Source organism: Onthophagus taurus, chromosome 1 (assembly GCF_036711975.1).
Source record: "Onthophagus taurus isolate NC chromosome 1, IU_Otau_3.0, whole genome shotgun sequence".
Lineage (NCBI taxonomy): Eukaryota > Metazoa > Arthropoda > Insecta > Coleoptera > Scarabaeidae > Onthophagus > Onthophagus taurus.
In genome coordinates this window covers 36,623,408-36,646,264 of record NC_091966.1, presented here as the reverse complement: position 1 = coordinate 36,646,264, position 22,857 = coordinate 36,623,408, and the positions used below count along the sequence as shown (strand labels likewise).

Here is a 22,857-nt window from a genome sequence, read left to right as displayed (position 1 = left end):
TCTCGTTCGTAGGACCGTTGAGTCTTGAATGGATCTTGATTATATTTCCTACAATATTAACTTCAATAATTTAATCTGTTCGAGTGAATTTGATTTGCCTTCTTCGTTTCTAGCCATTGATTTCAATTATTAATTATGTTCGCTTTTAACAAACGGATACAAAATCATAATTTGCACAAAAAATTGTAATCTGAAATGAATTAGTGCTTATTATAATAGGTGATAAAGGTTAATTAAAGTTTTCTTACCACATTTAAAATCCTCTTTAATTCAAACAATTTGTTATTATGATATTACGATGTTATTCTATGCTATCTTACAACCTTTATAATTACATTTGTAATTATGAACTAAACTTACCGTGAAGTCGAGATAAATAGTTCACCCGAAATAAGCAAATGGCTTCGGTTGTAATAACTAAACTTTAGAACAATATATATTAGGGTAATATACAAAACTTTGTAGTAATATCTCACAATAATTATAGTCCCACAAAATAATTCTACCCCACATAGAATACTTTGATGTTTCAAGTATTGCTACACTTCGCGAAAGGTTATGAAGACAGCAAAAATGTGAATAAAATCGTGTAATTAAAGAAAGTTTCTGAAGCGTATTGAAAAACGTAAAAGCGTCTTTAGAATTACTCCTGAACTACAAATTGTTGATTGCGAATGCTTCAAATTCTTGCCAAAATTTTGTATCGTTCCACTTATCACACTTTCTTACAAGGGAAGTGTCACAACTGTGTCTCACCGATTTCGATGCAATTTGGTACAGTCATAGAATGGGCCAAAATAAGGTTCGTACATTTTTTTATACGTGCGGTAAAAGCCCCTGGGGCGAGTTATAGGGGTTGAAAGTTTGGAGAAAAAGTACGTTTTCACTTATATTTTAAAAATGAAAAGTGCTATCAAAATTTGGTAAATTGTAACTGATATTCATTTTAAAAGAGCTTTCTTTTGATGTATCACACATATACCAGAGGGTTAAGAAGGGCGAACTACCCCTATTTTTTTGGAATTATTTAAAAACCACCCTATCGATTTTGGCGGCATTAAGTATACTTCCAGCACGTTCAAAAATATTAGTTAAGGGTTTTTTCCCATTCGCTCTAGATCATCCCCAGCGAAGTTACGGGGGTTAACATGTAACCACTTTTCGTAAGAATGATGTGATAAAATTGTCAGGTATTTTGAAAATACTTTAACAAAACCGTAAATTAGTCGCACAATAAAATGTTTAATGTAAAATAAGGCATAATACACCATTTAGGGGTGGTTGGGGTTAACCACCCCCTTAAAAATTAATTCTATCCCGGGCATTACTTGTTGATTACGGCGAAATTTGGTACTGTGTTTGTTTTATATTTGAAGTAAAAATTTTTGAAAATGGTTATAAGGGTTACAAATTAGGGGTAGTTTTTTGTTTATACCTCGAAGATGAAAACTGCCATCGTAACTGTGGTATTGTTTTTTAAAAATCTATCTATCGATGTTCCACGAGGTAAACTACCCTCATTTTCTTTAAATAATAAATATAAAACTACTAGATAAATAAGATATTTTATTTATTTATGAGTTAAAAAGCAACTGACAAAAAAAAATAGTTCAATATACCAAAGAAGTTTATTCTACATTACTAATTGACGTTTTTTATGTTCAATGTTAAATTTATTCTTTCATTAATTTAACACTTTTTTCCTATCTTCTATAAAATTCCTTTATTAATAAAGGAAAATTAATGAAAGAATAAATAGAAATTCTCTATCACATCATTAACATTGTTAAGTTTATTTTTATTCTACATAATGTTGCCAAAAATACACCTACCAAAAAAATTTTGGCACAATATTTGTTTTTTTAGTGCCGCTTGCTAAAGGTCATTTCTCAAAATAGTTTTTTCTAGTATAAAAGAACGTGTGCCCAGTGGGTAGATTTTAGTTTCAGAGCAACTGACAGAAGCAATGGTTACAATAAACCCAATAAACGTTTTAAATTTGCTAATGACAGTTTTTACTGTTATGAATATTCCCCAGACTCCTGTAAATGAAGCAGAAGTTAGTTTAAAAGAAAATATACAGCGTATTTTAATGGAAAGTATGGAAGACTACAATATGCAAATTGAAGACGAAACTGTATTAATTTTCGATTCATCCAATGGCATCAATGACGGTCAGCAAATTATTGAAGACCAGGATACAACTGACAGGTTTGTAGAAGATACTGATGCTCATTGTCCATTGAAGGATGACATCGACTACGAGTACAAATTAGAGGCGGTAAATTACTGGACAAGTGGGAAGAAAGGTTATTTGAAACTAGAAACCGTAAAAAACAAATACCGAAAAGTAACGTCAAAGACCCAATTGCACAGATGGTCTAAATATATTGAAGAAAGAGGGACATACAAAGAAAAATTAGCAGAAATTACCGAATTTGTAATTAATCAAGCGAGAGCCGCCGTAGATAATAAATTGCCACTACATGATATTGATATACGCAGATGGGCTATACAAGCTAGAAATGAAAAGAATTTATCTCCTCAACTGTTCAAAGCATCTCATAGCTGGGTGCAACGTTTTAAGAAAGCAAATCGGTTAGTAAGCCGAAAAATAACAAAATTTCTATCCCAAAAACAAATTGGAAATGTTGATCGAGTAAAAACTTTAGCAAAAGATTTCGTTAAAGAGGCAAAGCTACAAATCCAAATATATGGACCTGAAAACACCTACAATTCGGATCAGAGCGGTTTTAACTTGGAATTCCATTCGGGAAGAACATTAAGCGATTTAGGAGTTAAAACCGTAGAAAGTGTGGTCCAGTCGGTGTCATCTACAACGCACAGTTACACAATTCAACCCGTAATATCTGCTGATGGGAAACTTCTTTCTCCACTTTTTATTGTTTTAAAAGAACCCTCTGGCAGCTTTGGACCGAGGGTAGCAAATACAATGTTTAAAGCAGACAATATATACGTTTTGGCATCAAAATCTGGAAAGTTAACTTCAGAACACATGAAAAATTGGCTCCAAAATGTATATTTTCCAAATACTGGTTCTAAATCATTATTATTATTAGATTCTTGGAGTGGCCATTGTCCTGAAGTTATTAGTGAAATAACTCCATCAGGTACTAATTTTAAACATTTATCTATACCTGCAGGGACAACAGGTCAAATACAGCCCCTAGATGTATTTGGTTTCAGAATATGGAAAAATTTTATTAGAAGATTCTCTGATCAGATTATTCTTTACCAGTATGATGTCAATTTACATCAGAGGGATAACATATTAAAATTGCAATCGTTGACGCATAACCAGTTGGCTTCCCCTCGGTTTATAAATGTTTTTAAATACGCATGGTTTGCAAGTGGCTATATAGAGGAGAGACCAGACCATTTTGAAAATCCCGTGGAAGTTTGCTTTTCGAGTGAGAAGCCAACGTGTGATATCTGTGGGGATATAGCGGTCATAACATGTGCATGGTGTAAAAAATCCTTATGTTTAAAACATTTTTTCCACGACTTTCATTTTTGCCAACACTACGTAGAATAAAAATAAATTTAATATTGAAAATTAATATAATACATAAAAAACGTCAATTAGTAATGTAGAATAAACTTCTTTGGTATATTGAACTATTTTTTTTGTCAGTTGCTTTTTAACTCATAAATAAATAAAATATCTTATTTATCTAGTAGTTTTATATTTATTATTTAAAGAAAATGAGGGTAGTTTACCTCGTGGAACATCGATAGATAGATTTTTAAAAAACAATACCACAGTTACGATGGCAGTTTTCATCTTCGAGGTATAAACAAAAAACTACCCCTAATTTGTAACCCTTATAACCATTTTCAAAAATTTTTACTTCAAATATAAAACAAACACAGTACCAAATTTCGCCGTAATCGACAAATAACGCCCGGGATAGAATTAATTTTTAAGGGGGTGGATAACCCCAACAACCCCTATATGGTGTATTATGCCTTATTTTACACTAAACATTTTATTGTGCGACTAATTTACGGTTTTGTTTAAAGTATTTTCAAAATACCTGACAATTTTATCACATCATTCTTACGAAAAGTGCTTACATGTTAACCCCCGTAACTTCGCTGGGGTTGATCTAGGGCGAATGGGAAAAAACCCTTAACTAATATTTTTGAACGCACTAGAAGTATACTTAATGCCGCCAAAATCGATAGGGTGGTTTTTAAATAATTCCAAAAAAATAGGGGTAGTTCGCCCTTTTTAACCCTCTGCTATATGTGTGACACATCAAAAGAAAGCTCTTTTAAAATGAATATCAGTTACAATTTACCAAATTTTGATAGCACTTTTCGTTTTCAAAATATAAGTGAAAACGTACTTTTTCTCCAAACTTTCAACCCCTATAACTCGCCCCAGGGGCTTTTACCGCACGTATAAAAAAATGTGCGAACCTTATTTTGGCCCATTCTATGACTGTACCAAATTGCATCGAAATCGGTGAGACACAGTTGTGACACTTCCCTTGTTAGAAAGATTAAATTAAAAGAGAAGTTTAGAAGACATATTGTGTTGTATAGTTGTGAGTAATGAAAAACTAATTGATCTAAAATACATCTATCGCTGCATAGATCAACTTTATAACATAATATTAGATCTGAACAACTCAATGACTTATTAATCATTCATAAAAATAGGAAATATTAGATTTCGGTACGGCCACGATTAAATAGAGAAGGGCAAGGCTGAGATTGAGTTGAGGAATTGATTACAAGGAAGGTAGATTGAATTAGCTTAAGATTTGGATTAAGATTTTGAATGTTGGGGGAAAGAGGCGAGAGGAGTATACATTGTGTGACGGTGATTCAAAACACCGGAACAGCTATCATTAATTCAACAGTTTTTACATCAACTTAGTAACTGTAACAAGTTCTGACATAGTATTACAGTTGAACAGTGGTTAAACTGTACAAGAAATCAGATTTGCGAAATATTAAGGTTATGAGGGAATGAGTTAGGTTGGGTTTAGATTTTCTATTCAAAAATTGAAATAATTAATTAATACTTAATAGACCTGAATCTTTTACATCCTTTTCAACAACTCGTGTCGTGTTACCGCACCGAAGAAAATAAATGTACCAAAAATGCGTACTGAAAATGGAGAAAATGTACTGAATTCTGAGAGAAAATATTGGAGACCTTTTTTTACGTAAGTACAATTGTACCGAATAAGAATTTTGTACTGAATTGCTACTTTCAGGTACTTTATCCCTGCGATCGTACTGAATTCAGTACAATTGTACCGAAACGGCAACACTGCTGCAATTAAATAAATTGACAGGAATTAAACTTGACATAACAAGCAGACAATCTGCAAATCATGGAGAACAGCTATTGAAATTAAATGAAAATCAGCAAGGAGAATTAGACTAGGATGAACCATTTTAAGAAGCAGAAACAACTAGTCCAACATCGCTTAATGTAATGTATGATAAGATAGAATAAATAAATGTGATTCCGAAAATGAATCACATTGAAACAGCAAAGAAAGCTACAATTAAGCTAACATACCTTTGAAAATACATAATCTGCTTCATATTCAAATTTGCAAAATTATAGTTGACGAGAAGTGGTCGAGAAAGTGATGGAAGATAATTCGCGTGGATCCTGTTGTGTCTGGTTCTAGAAAAAATAAATCCTGCAAATAAAGACGTCGAAAATCGAAGAGAATTAATCAGTTGCTTACAGAGGTTGTGTGGTTTTCAACTTCTCAGATTTGTAATGGTTAATAATATAACCCAATACTGTTCAATCCCCAAAATAGCATTGGTCTGAATTTATCGAATCTGTTCTTTCGGAGTAGTTTTTAGATTTTCACCAATATTTTTGGCATTGAAATTGTCTAAAACCCTATAGTTATGGATTGAAAGAGTCATAGATAGTCATTGATGTTAGGGTAACATTGATAACCACTTTATCTCATTAGCAATAAAGATTGAGGGCCAAATTCATAAACGTCACTAAAGTGACACTCACCCTAAACTCACACTAAGTTGAGGTTAGGCACTAATTTTGGTATTCAAGAACAGTTAGGGACTAATTAGTGACTAACTTTTTTCTAACTATAGGTTAAAGATTTAGAGAAAAGTGAGTAAAATTTGAGTGCGCAATCGCGAGCACTAATCTAACCCTAACTGTCATTTTGCTGTTGTCTTAATTCGTTTTTTATAGATTTGCTATCATAAATTCCGAAGAAAGCAGTTGTGATTACTCGCGTTTATTAGATTATCATTGTTAGTTGTGTTGTTTTTATAAATTTGATTGTTAGTTATTAGTTACGATTATTATAGTTTTGATTATTACTTATTCTTTCGTTATAAATTCATTCTTTACATCTATCAAAATGGATAATAGAATAGAATTATTATTAGTAAAATTTATTGAACACGCTGAAGATGTTTTTTGCCATGATCGTGCACCAAGGTAAGTAAATAACATAATTTATATACACATAAATAGCTAATACACATCATAAATTCGTTATTAGAATAATTTTAAGAGATGTCGGAAATCCTTTGGAGTCCTACCGCCAAAAAGAGTTGATACAACGTTTTCGGTTTGGTCGTGACATAATCCAAAATATATTATTACCATTGGTTTACCCAAGAGACGTTGCTACAACAAATCGTGGCTTGCCAATTCCACCCATCATAAAACTTTGTACCGCTCTTCGGTTTTATGCAAGTGGAAGTTATCAGGTTATTATAAAAGACATCTTTTATAATTATAGTATAAAGGTAGAGGACAAGTTTAGCATATTATTACATCTTGTACTTACAGAGGATATGTGGGGATTTAGCGCACATCAGCCAGACATCCACTTGCCGAATAATAAATGAGGTGTTGGAATTACTGGCAAGAAATATTGGAAAATATGTGAATTTTCCAAGCAGTGAAGCCGAAAAAACCAACCTACGACGAAAATTTTTCGAAATTGGAGGTTTTCCTGGAGTTGTAGGGTGTGTTGACGGGACTCACATAGAAATTAAAAGTCCGGGAGGTGCCAATGCCGAAATATTTAGAAACAGGAAGGGATTTATGTCCTTAAATGTTCAGGTCGTGGCTGGACCAACTTTGAAAATCTTTGATATTGTTATAAGATGGCCTGGGTCTGCACACGATAGCAGGATATTTAATAGCAGCGCTGTGGCTATGAAATTTGAATCGAAGCTATTAACTGGAATATTGTTGGGCGACAGTGCCTACCAGCAAAATTAATTTTTATATTCTCCCATTTTAAATCCACAGACACCACCTGAACAACGATATAATATAGCACATGTTCGTACCAGAAACGTTGTAGAAAGAACGTTTGGCGTTTGGAAAGGACGGTTTCGGTGCCTAACTGGAGCCTTACAATGTAACATAAAAAATGTAACAAGGATTATTGCTGCTACAGCAGTGTTGCATAATATTGCGCAGGATATTGGGGAAGAAATCCCCAATAATAATGAAATTAATAAATAATAATGAATAATAAATGTAGAACGTATTGTGCCAGTTCTTCCTGCCGTGGATCGTTGAAGAGGGAATATAATAAGGAAGGCTTTCATACAAAGACATTTCATGTAATAATTTTTAGTTTGTGTACCTTTGTACCTTTCATAATATATTAATTTTGATTACATTTCCTTGACTTTCTAAATATATTTTTTTAAAGTCTCTAATTATTAAAGATGTTCTATACTATTATCGTTTCCATGTATTGTATTAGAAATAATAATGTAGAGGTAATGCAAAGATAAGTTTATTTAATTAAATTTATTACTTATTAATTTCTTTTTTTAATAATTCAATTTCTAATTTTAATTTCTCCTTATTTATCTCATGCAATTCTGCTGCCTGCTGTCTTCTTTCTTCTATTTCTTTCATTTGTGCCTTATGCAATTCGTTGTCATTAATTCTTTGTTGCCTTAATCTCTTCAACCTCATCTCGGCCTCCTCTTCTAAGGCGCTGGCAACCTTCCCTCGACTGCTCCGGACCCTCGGGATTACTGATATGCGGTGGTGCACTGTCGGAGTATCTTTGAGAAATAAATTCAATATAAAGGTTAAAATAATTACTTTTAAAAGCAAGCACTTGCTGGGTTCAGGGCTAGAGCGTGCTCGACGACAACTGGTTGGAGTACATTATTTCTATCTAAATTATACTCCGTACTACCACCAGCTGTACAAGTTTCACTATCAATAGCTTCCGACAGTTCAATATCAACAGCATTTAAGACAGCGTCAACCGCATCATCATCTGGGATTGGAACGAATAATCCACCTCCTGTAGCCTTCTTGCCTTCTTTTCAGCGGCTAATTCTTTCTTCCTTCTAGCTTTGATGTTTTCCCAACATTTTCTAAGTTGCTCCAATGTACGCTGTCATTCAAAAGAGACACACGTTAAGAAATAAATTAAAATTAGTAGAAAAATTTAACTTACAAAGGTTGTTTCAGCCATAGAATTATATTCTTCGGTAAGATTTTCCCAGGATTTTTTCTTTTTTGAAGTCGATACGCAATCTGACTTTTTGCATTCAATATCATTATATTTACCCACCAAATCTAACAAAATTCTTTTTTCGTCCGCGCTCATAAAGGTTCGTTTTGGTTCCATAACGTCAACAAAACGTCATCGATTGTTATGAAACTTATGACGTTTTCCCTAATTGCACACTAACGTTAGTGACTCTTTATGAATACCAAACTTTAGGGAGAGTGACACTTAAATTCCACTAACCCTAAAGTTAGTAATATTTTAGGTTAGTGTTAGTTTAGGTTAAGTGTCACTTTTGGTGACGTTTATGAATTTGGCCCTGAATCTAAACCTCAATTAAGTATATCTAAAATACTACTGATGCGATACCCTAACCAGTTGAATTAGAGTCACAGCCGATGATAAATTTACAGTTACCTCCCCCGGTATCAGTAACAAGTCTTACAACTCCCTGTGAGGAAGATTGATGCCATCGTAACCATTTTATTTTTACAATTAATGATATAGCGTAACCAGGTAACTATACAACTAGTTATTGTACAACTGTTAGGTTATCCTTCTTTATGCTCTATGCTGAAGCAAGAACTGGACACGTATTTCTTTATCATAGATTTTATTAATGCGTCGAAGTTTCAGCCCTAATATGATACCGGTTGCATTAAACTACTTTTAGTACATCATCACATCCAGATACATCAGAGGTGTTGCTGCTTTTGAGAGGTTATGCCAAAAACCATCTAACACCACTAAGATTGGTCGAGATCCCTTGCTTCTAAGCGTCGTCTATTACCTATTTTGAGTTGTTAAGTGATATTAACAAGATTTTATCTTTATTACGTTTAAGCCACTCCGAATCCTACACTCCTATTCCAAAGACAAAGAGTCGCAATGTAGAGTTTTTCTCTCTTTATAATGGAAGAGACACCAGTTGGCAACTATAAGTGCATATTCTGGGGCTGTACAAAAGGAATTATTCACGTTTAGAATTAAATTTGAATTGGGAAGATAGGAAGATCAATTTTCAACCCATACTTATTGTCACACCTTCTAAAAGACGAATTTGTGATACGTTTGCCTTCAGCCACAAGCGGTCATTGTTTGCAAAGTGCAATATCAACTTTGCAAATATCGTTATCTGGGATGGATTTTTTAAAAAGCTTTCATCGCTTCGTATTTGAGCTGCATTTACGATCTTACTGAAATGCCCCAGCTGGAATCTTTTGGGAATTGAGGTTAACGTACAACTGCTAACAAAGAATTACAATAAACGGATTTATTAATTTATCGAATTTTCTTTTATTTATTCTCTAATTTGTTATATGAATAAAGAGAAATTGTTTTTTTTGTCCTTCACCAACCATTTTAAAGTTTTTTAATACTTTTCGTACTTTAAAAACTTTACCATCCAGAACTAATTACTTTTAAACCAGTTGTAAATACCTTCAAAAAGTAAAATCCAATTTAGAACTTCTTTAAACTTTAACCAACAATAGTACAACACCACTCTAAGTTACACCCTAAAATTTCTGTTTAACAGATATTGTTCAAGGGTTGACCTTTTCGATAGCTCGTTGGTTTCGTATAAAAAGAAATCGGTTTTGTATTGTTTTTATTGAATTTTTTATTCTGCTGTTTTTCTTGCATTGAATTTGTCGCCCATATTTCTTTATAATTTATAAATGTTATATTTTTGGATACTTTCATTGGGTTCTACTTAATATATTCTGTAGATTCCGCATATTTCAAAATTAATAAAATAAATAAACCGAGAACTGAAAAATATTCGTTTCGTACAAGTTAGATTACGAGAGTATTAAGAATTATTAATGGATTGTTACTTAGTAGTTAACAGCAATGAATCATATATGTCTCAAACACCGAGTTGCATATGATATACGAGTTTAGACACACCTCATCATTAATATTCTAGTAAATATTTGTGGGAAAATTTTCCACGTTAATGACTCTCGAACGTTGTTACTAATCCGCAGAAAATGGAGAAATCCAAGAAAATAAAATAGTTTCCCGAAACTTCAACAGGTAATTATCTTTTTATTTGAATCGAGTTAAACAACAGGTAATTGAGTTAGTTGCTTAGTTAAAAGTACGTAGTTACTTCAAGAAATATTTGTTTTAAAATTAATCTGATAAAGTAAGATTCTCCGAGAAACTAATTTCAACATCATTTATTCAAGCCCTAACACGTTATTAATCCTAAGTTAAAATAGATTTTAGAGAGAAATAGCTGTTATAATCGATTTTACATTTGCCACAAACCTAAGATAATGGATATGATTTTCAAATTCAAAATTAAAATATTACGTAATTCTTGTTTTCGTTGAAAGAAATATTAATTCATTTTTAATTAATGGCGATTTTTAATTCACTAAAAAACTGGTCAACAAAATAATTTTAATATTAAATTTATACTCAAATGCTGCTGAGTATAAATATCGCTTCAGATTTTATTTCAAGAATACACAACACCAAATCATGACCGTCATTTTCAATTTTTTAGTGTTCGTAACGTTTTTTATTAGTGTAAAAACGGAATATGCCATTAATTGTGTGGATCCTTCCCCAACTCCATTTTCTATAGAAGGCGAACAAGAAGTAATCAGCTAAATGGTGTGTTATTATTTTGTCAAAATTGGTTATAATTTTAGTTTGTTGCCGCTGAAAATTATTATTTGTACGCTTCAAATATCGAATGTAATAATTGTTGCGTAAAACGTTCTTTTCATCAAATTACACCAGATAGTCTTGAAATTACAGAGTCAGCTAGAAAAGGAGAGTATGTGATTAAGATTAAGCGGTTAATTTGATGCAAAATCTTATAAATTTGTATTTTAGGGAAAAATACGCAAAAACTTTTAAGTACATCGTTCGAAATTATAATAACAGTGCAATTTATATTCCAGAACATAGTTTGTATTCATTTCATGACTTAAATATTAATTTAATTTACTATTTATTTGCAGAAGAGAAAACCATAATAATAGTTGACTCTGATTCGAAAAGTTATGCAGTGTTATACAACGTTGAGAATAGTTTGTATTGAAAAATAAGTTAATTAATTTGTATAAATTTATCTTTTTCTCTAGATATATTGGAGGTATATACAAGAGTTATAAATCCGAAACCGTTTGATTTAAATAGTTTAGAAGGTGTTAAGAAATGTAATTTGAAGTTGTACAAGTCTAATCCAACAGAAAATTGCCAACCAATATAAATTATCAAGATTTTTATACGGTAATATTTTTGTGCAAAAGGTTTTTATTAAAAAATATAATTAATGTGTAATATTTTATTTTATCCTCATTCTTAAAATCTTACATCGAAAATTTATTTGAATAAAAAATTTCGACTGTAAGAGACAAATATATCAAATTAAAAATCATCGCTAGGTAAAAATCACGTTGGTATGTCTTCGGCAATAATCGAACATGGCACGGAAGCCAAACATTTCTTGATAACAAACGTGTACTGGTGGTAAGATTATTGCCAATAACATGCAATAACAGTTCTGGCTATTGCCATAGCAGGGTGCGGTAAAACTCCGTCCCTAATTTGAAGGTTGAATAAAAAGCAGATGGTACAAATTAACGAAACTGTATTAACACGAATGGAATCTACAGAATGAGAAGTTACGTTATTATGTTTTACAAGTTTCTTTTTTGAACAGTATATCGCTCAAGTGTTTTCCTTCGTTATCAATGCATTGCTGAATGCGAGTTCGGAAGTTACCGTTATTGGAGTGCACAAAACCATCGGGAACTCCATGAAAAGTGTGGTGAGTGATTAACAGTATCGGGATCCTCGGCCCGATAACTCCGATCGATACATTCAAATGCTTCAAACTTTTATGGCACCACGATTCCAAGGGATACAGATTCAACAGGATGTGTGGCTTTAGCAGGACTGGGCCACTGCTCACACAACCAGGAGATCTTTTCAAGAACTGAGGCAGCTGTTCCTAGAACGCTTGATGTCTTTACGCGGAGACATCCACTGGCCAGTACGATCTCCAGACCTTACTCCCTGTGATTTTTTTGTATAGGGGTTTCTTAAGGCTGAAGTTTACAAATATCGTCCGAGGACTCTGCCAGCCCTACGACAAACGATTCAAGAAGAGATTGCTCGTATTCCTCAAGAAATGTTGATTAGAGTAATGGTGAACTTTCGAACTCGCATCCGGCAATGCATTGATAACGAAGGAAAACACTTGAGCGATATACTGTTCAAAAAAAGAAACTTGTAAAACATAATAACGTAACTTCCCATTCTGCAGATTCCATTGATGTTAATACAGTTTCGTTAATTTGTACCATCTGTTTTTTATTCAACTTTCAAATTAGGGAGGGAGTTTTGTACGATTTCGAGGTGGATTATGGATGAGTGCAGAGTAAAAATACCAAATGCTCACGTAAAGACCATTGCGAGAGTTACTCGAGTTGTAAGAACATTCATCAAACTTAGGATGAAAACTTATTGAAGGTTACTTGAATATAAAATAATGTACATCTCGTCATAAAATAACAGAGCTGACACTAATTCTTAAATCATGGTCGTGAATACTGAATAAATTAAAACCGTTATTTGAAGATGGGAAATTGTTAAGGATACTGAAAAGGTTATGATTCCCAAGCAGACAGGAAGGAGACTTGGGATTACTACAGAGTTTTATGATTTTAATCGTTTCTTTTATAAAAATGAAATTACGTCTTTGAACAGAACGCTCAGAGAATCACATAGTCGTCCAGAATTACCAAAATTATCTGATTCATTATAAAGTGATGAATAAAATTAATTTCAAGTAAGCCACTAATTCTTTATTATCACTATTTTATTGTTTACTATGAGTTTAATGTCGATATCACTTCTATCGATAAAGTTATGTTATAATGTGTGTTTTATATAGATATACAAAGAGAAATTGTAGAAGCATCCTAACCAAACATGATGATGTAATGGTTTGGAGATGATTGTCAATGTGAAGGGCGGACAATTTACTATTTTGATGAGATATGGCTTAATGAAGCTCATACAAAAGAGAGAACTTGAGTAGATTAATCATTTCCGACCAGGAGGCAAGCATTAATCGAAAGTTGAATTACAGGAGTTATCAAAAACCAAATAAAATGTCTTTAAGCTTAAAGTGATATGGTATATTGCATATCAGTGGAATCAACAAAGATGTTACCCGATGAATATTTAGTTTGGAATTTTGGAACTGCTCATGCTACGTTCTATATCAGGCATACAAAAAACATAGAATTGTGGTATACAGTGTGTTAATTAATTATCGTACCCGACGTCATCATTACAAGTATGCAACCAATATCACAGTATTGGTATCGCAATACGCAAATCGAATATTGTATAGTTCGTTTTTTTTTCTATAATACTTGTCAATGTAAATTTTTTAGGGTTTCTGTTGGTATTATCTAGGACCCTTATAAAATTTATGTTGTTTTCTTGATTTTTAGTAACATTTTCAGTAACTAAATAGTTGAGGTTAAAATACTAATAAATTTTAAGATTAATACGATTTTAACGAAGTACATATTTATTGTAAAAACGTGCTACAAAGTAATTAAATAGAACAAAACACCTTTTTTCTTCAAACGTCATTAAATGACAACTTTGTTGTCGTGTTTACTCGCGGTAGAAGTAAGTCATTGTTGCATAACGACGGTTGCTAAGATCAACATAGCAAAAAAGTACTTCAGCGTTATGGCGCTAAAGTAAATTTCACTTTAGCGCCATAACGTTGAAGAACATTTCACTTTAGCGCCGTATTATTTGCAACGTTTGAAGAAAAAATACTATGTTTTATTCGGAAGAGAAGCAGATTCGTTTGTGGCTGGTCCGTCATTGCCGGACTCACTTCGTTCGTCCGGAAAACTGTCGGACACGCCACAATTTTAACGGCTCATCTGTCATTAGCGACTCACTGCGTTCGTCGCTAAGCGACAGACCACGCCATAAAAAGCACTGCTTCTCTTCCATATAAAACAATATACTATTCTAGGTAAATAAATGGCAAATAAACACCCCACAACATTTCTTATGCACCTTTTCTTTTTGAATAACGAAAACTCAAACCAGACTCAAACGTCAGTGTCACATATCTATTTCAAAATATGATAAAACAAAACTCCCTGTTAATTTTGCCAACTTTACAACGATTTCACAGGTATTATAGAAAAAAATGATCTATAATACCAATGCTGTGATATTGGTTGCATACTTGCAATGATGACGTCGGGTACGATAATTAATTAATACAGTGTACATTAGACAGGATCATTGCAAAAAGATCATAATAACTTTTAAAATAATTTATTATTAGCTATTCATCAACAATCACAAACACTCCAGATAAAACTCTTATTTTTCCTCGTTACTCATTTAAATTACCGCCTACATCTTTATTTTATTATAACAAAACGTAACGCTAGTTGCTTATAATTTAACGTTGGCGACTACGTCCTTCTTATTGTCAGAGACTGACCGCTTAAACTAAAATTTATCCACGCTCAATAATAGCATCATCGTTTAAAGATTACATTTTAAAGTTATTTACGCATATTTAATCGTTTCCTTTTTCTTTGCCTTTTCCAAAAATCCATCTAAAAAAGAAATAAACCAAAAACATTCTTTGTTTTTTTTAATTCTTTTAATAGTTTTACTTTGTTTCTTACATTCTTAAATTTTACGATGACAAAAAAGACCAATCCTCGTTTCAGGTGATATGGTTCAGGTCTCTAAGATTGTCCGCTAACTACACAGCGCAATCTTCGAACTATAAGTTCTAAATTTATTTTTATTAGCTCTAGTGCCTACGATTATAAGCGTTATCAACTGTTTAATTCTTCACTTTTTTAATTCAAATTAATATTATTTTTTAATGAATTTCTTTTTTTTTGTTACAGTTTAAATTTTTTGAAGACTTCAATCACAGAGTTCTGCTACAAACTACTTTGGTTAATTTTCTTCTTTTTTACATGAATCGATCTCGATTTTTTTTTAATCTTTGTGGTGTAATTATTTAATACACCGCCGTTTACAATTAATTTCCTTTTCATTATTTTTTAAATAATTGTTTTTAACGCACTGTTCCGGTGAAGGCAGTGTTGCAAATTTCCTTTTTTTATTGCGGTTAATCGGCCGACGAGGTTGATATGCGTTTATTGAGATGCCCTAAAATAGACGACAAAGCACGTTGAACACGAAAGATCAAATTTTTACGATCGATCTAAATTTGTATTTACAAAAGGTTTAATTAATTTTGTTCACAGAACTGTTTTTATTTCGCATACGTCATTGTCGGTTATTCATTCAAACATTTTTTTATTAAAGAGTTATTTTTTAGTCTTATACACACAATTTATATCTCACCATTTAAATTACTAATATAGTAATAACGTTTTTTGGTAATTCGTAAATTATTTTTTATTATAAAAAAATCATTTTGATTTCTAATTTCTTCTATTTCTTTAGTTACTTTTTTATTTCAATTTTCTTTTTTAATTAATTAATTTAACTATGTACATATTTATAGTGTTATCGCGAATATATTTTATAAGATTCGTATCAAACGTAGGAGCGACCATTTCGTAAAGCACTGATCCATGGGATGGGGATCTCTTTGATTTCTTTCCAGCGTCCAAAACAGGTACCTATCACGATCACAATTTCTAGTGTTACGCAAAATTCTTTAAATTGGTCCTAAGTGTACGGTCGTTTTTTACTTTTTCTTAACGGTTCCTTCCGAGCCCGTAAATATCATATTTATAGCGAAAAACGAATAGCTTAGGTAACTGTTAACAATTATTGTCGCGCCTTATAATTAATAATCAATAATTATAATCAAACAGAGCAAATTGCCACTTAGCAATCGATAAAGAGAGCCGGTTAGAACACGTTTTGATTTCTTCTTTCACCCTAACTTTTTTTAATCTCTCCTTTTATGATTGTTCCCTATCTTGATTTATATTCTTTTTGTTTTTTAGTTGGCAGTTTCTGGTAGATTATTTATTTTTCGGTTCGATGGCGTTTTTAGTTTTATTTTAAATTTTTTAGTGGCAGTAATGTTTTTTTTGCAACAATTATACAGGTAGGACGGTAACAAATTACGAAGAATATTTTCTTTTTCGATTTAGACACAATTTCATAATCAAACCTAAAACACTTAAACGTATCATGATTCCCTTTTAAAAAGCAACCCTATTTTATATAATTAAAAAAAAACCTTCATTCACATCATTTCTTGTACAAATACATTATACTTGACGCTCTTTCAAAAACAACCACCAGGAAAGTCGACGTCTGGAACCCCATAATCGTAATGATTATTATATCCACCTCCAACTATTTCCACCAGAGAGGTAAATTGTCGGAATATTTTCAATTCTGCACGTTCTATTGAAACGCGACCCGGACGAAGATGTCGTCGAAACGACTTCGTCGTCACACCGTCGTAACGCGGTCGACTTCAACATAACGTACAGAATTGTCGCTGTGTCAGCAAATCACCCCCTTCTCGTCAACGATGGCGGTATCCGAAGAGAGGCTTTTCAAACGTGTTTGTAGAATAGAACGGGGTCTTCGACGACACTTTCGGTACGCAACGTAACAAGATGAAAAACACGTCGCCAAAATGCAAACGACAAGTAGAAAGAGGTATAACGGCGGTAATTGGAGGATTACGGAACAATGCGTTAAAGATTCGTCGACTCCTGAGGGACAATCTTCGCGACCATCGCACCAAACCGTTGTATTTATACAAGCGTCGAGTTCTGGACATCGATGTTCGCAATCGTCGTGCATCATTATTATTAATCCCATTCCGTTTGGTGGTATTTCTTTACGCCTGCAAAAAATTAAAAGAAAACAGTTTTAATAAATTAATTAATCATTAAATTTTACATAACATTTCAGTATAATTTTCTGAACCGTAATATAAGTTTAAAGTATAACAATTAAGACGGGAAGAACTAGATATGCATGATGTTATTAGATTCCTAAGACGAGCATACTGGAGGGACCGTATCGAAAAAATGGAACGACGATCAATGTTAGGATGCACATTTAAGTTTATTGCAGAAGATTATTTACTGGAAAAAAGTTAGTAAAGACTAAATACAGCTTGCAGAACACTGGAAGCAGCTGGTGAAGGTCTAGATGTCACTAAAAGAAGATTAGATTCTTACAGAAGACTGCTTACTGAAGACTTACAGTAGAAAAGTATTGCTGACAGAAGTCTAGATACTTGCTGAAAACTGCTTACTACGTGCAGAATATTATACACTTCTGGTAAAAGTTTAAGTACTCCTGTCAGAAGATTAGATACTGGTAATTGACCACTAGATCTGTTTGTAAGAAGACTAAATACTGCTGGCGGAGCACTAGTTGCTACAGCAAGATAATAAATATTTACTGAGGACTGCTTACTGTTTACAGAAAATTAGATTCTACTAGCAGGAAGTGCTGCTGGCAGAAATCTAGATGCTGGTAACGGAAAATTATATATACTTCGTGAAGACTGCGTACTACTTGCAGAAAATTAGATACTACTGGAAGAAGTTTAAGTACTGTTGACAGAAAATTTGATACTGCCGATGAAAGAACAGATGATTCTAGAGAAGTAACAGCGAGTAAAAGGATAACCTTGCAAAAAACTAAAAACTGCTTGAATAAGACAAGGTGCTGCTAATGAAAGAGTGCAGTAAACTACTTACTGGTTGCAGAAGACTATATACTCCTTTCAAAACACTATTACTGGCCGAAAACCGGATATCAATAAGGCTGACAGTAGATCATATTCTTCTGATAGAAGACTAAATACTAGTGATGGAACGGATAGTGATTTTGCGAAAAGCCGCATACCGGATATTCGGCATCCTCTTCGGCTATAGATACAAAATGAACTTTTTTGATGCTGATTTAACTCACAAAGCAACTTTAAAAAGAGGATACTTTAATTAATAATTAGTGATATTTCCACAAGGATCCTTCAAGAAATGAATATTATAACGAATTTTGAAAGTTATGAAAATTGCAACATCGAAAATTTTATCAAAACTTCAAATATTGTTTTCTCAAAAACTAACAGTTATTTTTCAAAACGGGTTAGTTCATTGGAAAGAGGACACTCTTATTAACACTTTGGGAAATTTTCATACTCATATTCCAAGAAATTGATTTTATACGAATTTTTAAAACTTAATTGGCGAAAGTTGCGAAATTCGAAAAAATTGTCGATCATTTCAAAAATTTATTTCTCAAAAACTAAAAGCGATTTTTCAAAACGGCTTATTGTATTAAAAAGAGGATACTTTAATTAATAATTGGTGATATTTCCACAAGGATCCTTCAAGAAATTAATTTTATAGCGAATTTTGAAATTATCGATGAAAATTGTAACATCGAAAATTTTATCGAAACATCAAATATTGTTGTCTCAAAAACTAAAAGTTATTTTTCAAAACGGGTTGGTCCATTGGAAAGAGGACACTCTTATTAACACTTTGGAAAATTTTCATATTCATATTTCAAGAAATTGATTTTATACGAATTTATAAAACTTAATCGGCGAAAATTGCGAAATTCGAAAAATTGTCGATCATTTCAAAAATTTATTTCTCAAAAACGAAAAACGATTTTTCAAAACGGCTTGTTGCATTAAAAAGAGGATAATTTAATTAATAATTGGTGATATTTCTACAAGGATCCTTCAAGAAATGAATTTTATAGCGAATTTTGGAAGTAATAGATGAAAATTGCAACATCGAAAATTTTATCAAAACTTCAAATATTGTTTTCTCAAAAACTAAAAGTTATTTTTCAAAACGTATTGGTTCATTGGAAAGAGGACACTCTTATTAACACTTTGGGAAATTTTCATATTCATATTCCAAGAAATTGATTTTATACGAATTTATAAAATGTAATCGACGAAAATTGCAAAATTCGAAAAAATTGTCCATTATTTCAAAAACTTATTTCTCAAGAACTAAAAGTGATTTTTCAAAACGGCTTTTTGCATTAAAAAGAGGATACTTTAACTAATAATTGGTGATATTTCCACAAGAATCCTGCAAGAAATTAATTTTATAGCGAATTTTGAAAGTTATCGATGAAAATTGCAACATCGAAAATTTTATCAAAACTTTAAATATTGTTGTCTCAAAAACTAAAACTTATTTTTCAAAACTGGTTGGTTCATTGGAAAGAGGACACTCTTATTAACACTTTGGAAAATTTTCATATTCATATTTCAAGAAATTGATTTTATACGAATTTATAAAACTTAATCGGCGAAAATTGCGAAATTCGAAAAATTGTCGATCATTTCAAAAATTTATTTCACAAAAACGAAAAACGATTATTCAAAACGGCTTGTTGCATTAAAAAGAGGATAATTTAATTAATAATTGGTGATATTTCTACAAGGATCCTTCAAGAAATGAATTTTATAGCGAATTTTGGAAGTAATAGATGAAAATTGCAACATCGAAAATTTTATCAAAACTTCAAATATTGTTTTCTCAAAAACTAAAAGTTATTTATCAAAACGTATTGGTTCATTGGAAAGAGGACACTCTTATTAACACTATGGGAAATTTTCACACTCATATTCCAAGAAATTGATTTTATACGAATTTTTAAAACTTTATCGGCGAAAATTGCAAAATTCTAAAAAATTGTCGATTAATTCAAAAATTTATTTCTCAAAAACTAAAAGTGATTTTTCAAAACGGCTTGTTGCATTAAAAAGAGGATATTTTAATTAATAATTGGTGATATTTCCATAAGGATCCTCCAAGAAATTAATTTTATAGCGAATTTTGAAAATTATCGATAAAAATTGTAACATCGAAAATTTTATCGAAACTTCAAATATTGTTGTCTCAAAAACTAAAAGTTATTTTTCAAAACAGGTTGGTTTATTGGAAAGAGGACACTCTTATTAACACTTTGGGAAATTTTCATATTCATATTCCAAGAAATTGATTTTATACGAATTTATAAAACTTAATCGGCGAAAATTGTAAAATTCGCAAAAATTGTCGATTATTTCAAAAATTTATTTCTTAAGAACTGAAAGTGATTTTTTAAAACAGCTTGTTGCATTAAGAAGAGGTAGAAGAAGATAATACTTTAATTAATAATCGATAATGATAACAGCGACAGTTCTGTTAGTAATGAATGTGATGATGAATTACAAATTACAAGCGAAGAGAAGGAAACAAGAGATTTTATATATCGTATTGGGATTGTTACAATGAGGTTGCTAAAGACAAACCTGATATAAATAAAGTTGTATTCAATGAAAAAAGTCCTATTGGTGTTGAACTTGATTATTATCTGCAGTGTCCAACACCTAAAAGAGATATTAATTCCTGTGAATGGTGGAGTACTAAGTAATAGGATTTTAATATCCGGCCAAAGCCGGATATTTGGTAACTATCCGGTATCCGGCCGGATAGTTACCGGATATCTGTTCCACCACTACTAAATACTATAATACTATAATCGTACGACATCTGAATACTGCTTTTAAAAGTATTATAGAAGCTTTCTTCGCTGATTTTAATTATTACGAAATGCCTCAAAAAATATTGGCGTCATTACACGGATTCGCATTATATTTTAAGACAAGAAAGAATCCAGAGCGTTAAGCTAATGTTGAAAGGTTCCATTCGACTTTATTGGAGTATTTGATACGTCTTGAAGATGATATATTTTATTTAATTTGTTAAATCGGTCTTCTAGTTTATGGTTGAAAAAAGATTACATTGGACTAAGCATTTTAATTTATATAATAAAATTGAATTTTGCAAGGACTTGGGTTGACTCCAATTCTTAGACTTGGATAAAGTAGACATTCATATATTTCAGAATCTTATTGTTACATCGTTCGTTTCCAAAATGTTTGTAACCAGCTAAATTACAACCATAAATTATTGTTTATGATGAAACTCTTATACAACTAAAAATACTTCAATTACCATAGAAATCAGTTAAAAACTATTAATTACCCAAACAAGTACTGTTTGTTTATAACTCGAGGTATGCTACAAATTATAAATGTGCATCCGCACATAACAGTAAACTTTTGTTAACTACACTGTTAGTGACAAGTTTTCAGTTCTATTTCATGTGATGGACATTTCCGAGTTTATAGTTTCAGTCTAATTGTAAAAATGTGTTTCCCATAATTTAATGTTATAAAATTTTATTTCGAACAAAGTTTGAAGTTTTAAAACAGCCGTATTTTTAACGTTTCATAAAAAGTACGTTTTTAATGAAAGTAAAAAATGAAAATTATCAACATTAAAAATACGTTTGGATCGAAAATCTTTTCTCTTTTTTTGGAAAGGACTACAATTTGTACAAAGTTCTTTTTTCGTTCTTCAAAAACTCATTCCAATAGTACTTTTCTCATTTGCGGTCGCAGAACAAAGCTCTAATAACCCCGAGGCACGGCGCCAATAAAGCCTCGCTAAGTTAAATTGCCGGCAATATTTCGCCCCCGCGTTTACGAGAAGTCATAAAACTCCGAAGTTTGCGTAGCCTGGATATTGGAGGTTCGTGGGAACCGGACAACGCCGTTCAAAACGGAAATCGAAAAATATATTTACTTATAAGGAAACTAGTCGTCCGGTTCGAGCATGTTTCCATTTAAATGCAAATCAAGAGATTCCCTTTCGATCTCCGTCTTTCTTCAATTCGGAATAACCGTAAAACTTTTTTGAGTTATCCGAAAAATTAAAATAATATCGTTCGAGGACTTACCGTCTACTCAATTCCAACCACGTAACTGAATAAGTAGCATCTTCTTTCCCGAGAAATTCTATCATAATACTTCTGGAAAGCTCTTTTCCCAAATGGTCAATTGAAATCTTATCAACAGATAGTGGTCGATCTTTATTAGCCATCCATCCTTCGGAGAATACCTCGACTAGATTACGTCTTGAAGATGACTCGTACGGGCATATTATAGCCGAATAAATTGGGGTGTGAACCGTTATCCGATTCGGAGTCTCACATTTCATTTGAGATACAGTTGTCTCATTACCTTGTCTATTTAGTTGTTTTAGGATAATCCCATTGATTTTCACGTAGAGGTATTTGTGAGGTGATGGAATAATAGCATTCGGGAAGCTTTCGCAGTTAATCTAAAATTATCAATATATTAATAAATTAATTTAAAACCATTACCTTGCACTAATTATCACGTACTAATTTATACAGTTGTAACTTTCAATTAAAGACATGTTACGAGATAATTTACGACGATTAAATTACACTA

The 22,857-nt window shown here is 32.1% G+C and overlaps 1 protein-coding gene and 2 long non-coding RNA genes across 5 annotated transcripts in view; 2 read left to right on the top strand and 1 right to left on the bottom strand.

Moving 5' to 3' along the window:
• The first annotated feature begins 5,996 nt into the window (after positions 1 to 5,996).
• LOC111421136 (uncharacterized) lies at positions 5,997 to 7,679 on the top strand. Of its 2 annotated transcripts, XR_011642331.1 has the most exons (3): positions 5,997 to 6,475; positions 6,540 to 6,750; positions 6,833 to 7,679. It is a non-coding gene; the product is annotated as an uncharacterized lncRNA (long non-coding RNA). The 2 variants fall into 2 exon arrangements; XR_011642330.1 differs by having other exon boundaries at positions 5,997 to 6,750.
• Positions 7,680 to 11,393: 3,714 nt separating this feature from the next.
• Positions 11,394 to 11,786, top strand: LOC139432632 (uncharacterized). Its single transcript, XR_011642372.1, has 3 exons — positions 11,394 to 11,461; positions 11,516 to 11,584; positions 11,639 to 11,786. It is a non-coding gene; the product is annotated as an uncharacterized lncRNA (long non-coding RNA).
• A 2,290-nt stretch (positions 11,787 to 14,076) lies between these two features.
• The window catches only part of LOC111421087 (uncharacterized), a 72,681-nt gene continuing 63,900 nt past the window's right edge, over positions 14,077 to 22,857 (bottom strand). The window contains exons 10-12 of one of the 2 annotated variants that reach the window (XR_011642329.1): positions 22,341 to 22,723; positions 15,242 to 17,412; positions 14,077 to 15,169 (exon numbers count right to left, since the gene is read on the bottom strand). Coding sequence is in view for 1 of the 2 variants with exons in the window: in XM_023054220.2 (XP_022909988.1) it covers positions 17,064 to 17,412; positions 22,341 to 22,723 (732 nt within the window). In the remaining variant the exon portion in view is untranslated. Of the gene's footprint in view, positions 17,413 to 22,340; positions 22,724 to 22,857 lie in introns of both variants that reach the window. The other variant, XM_023054220.2, reaches the window with a different exon arrangement.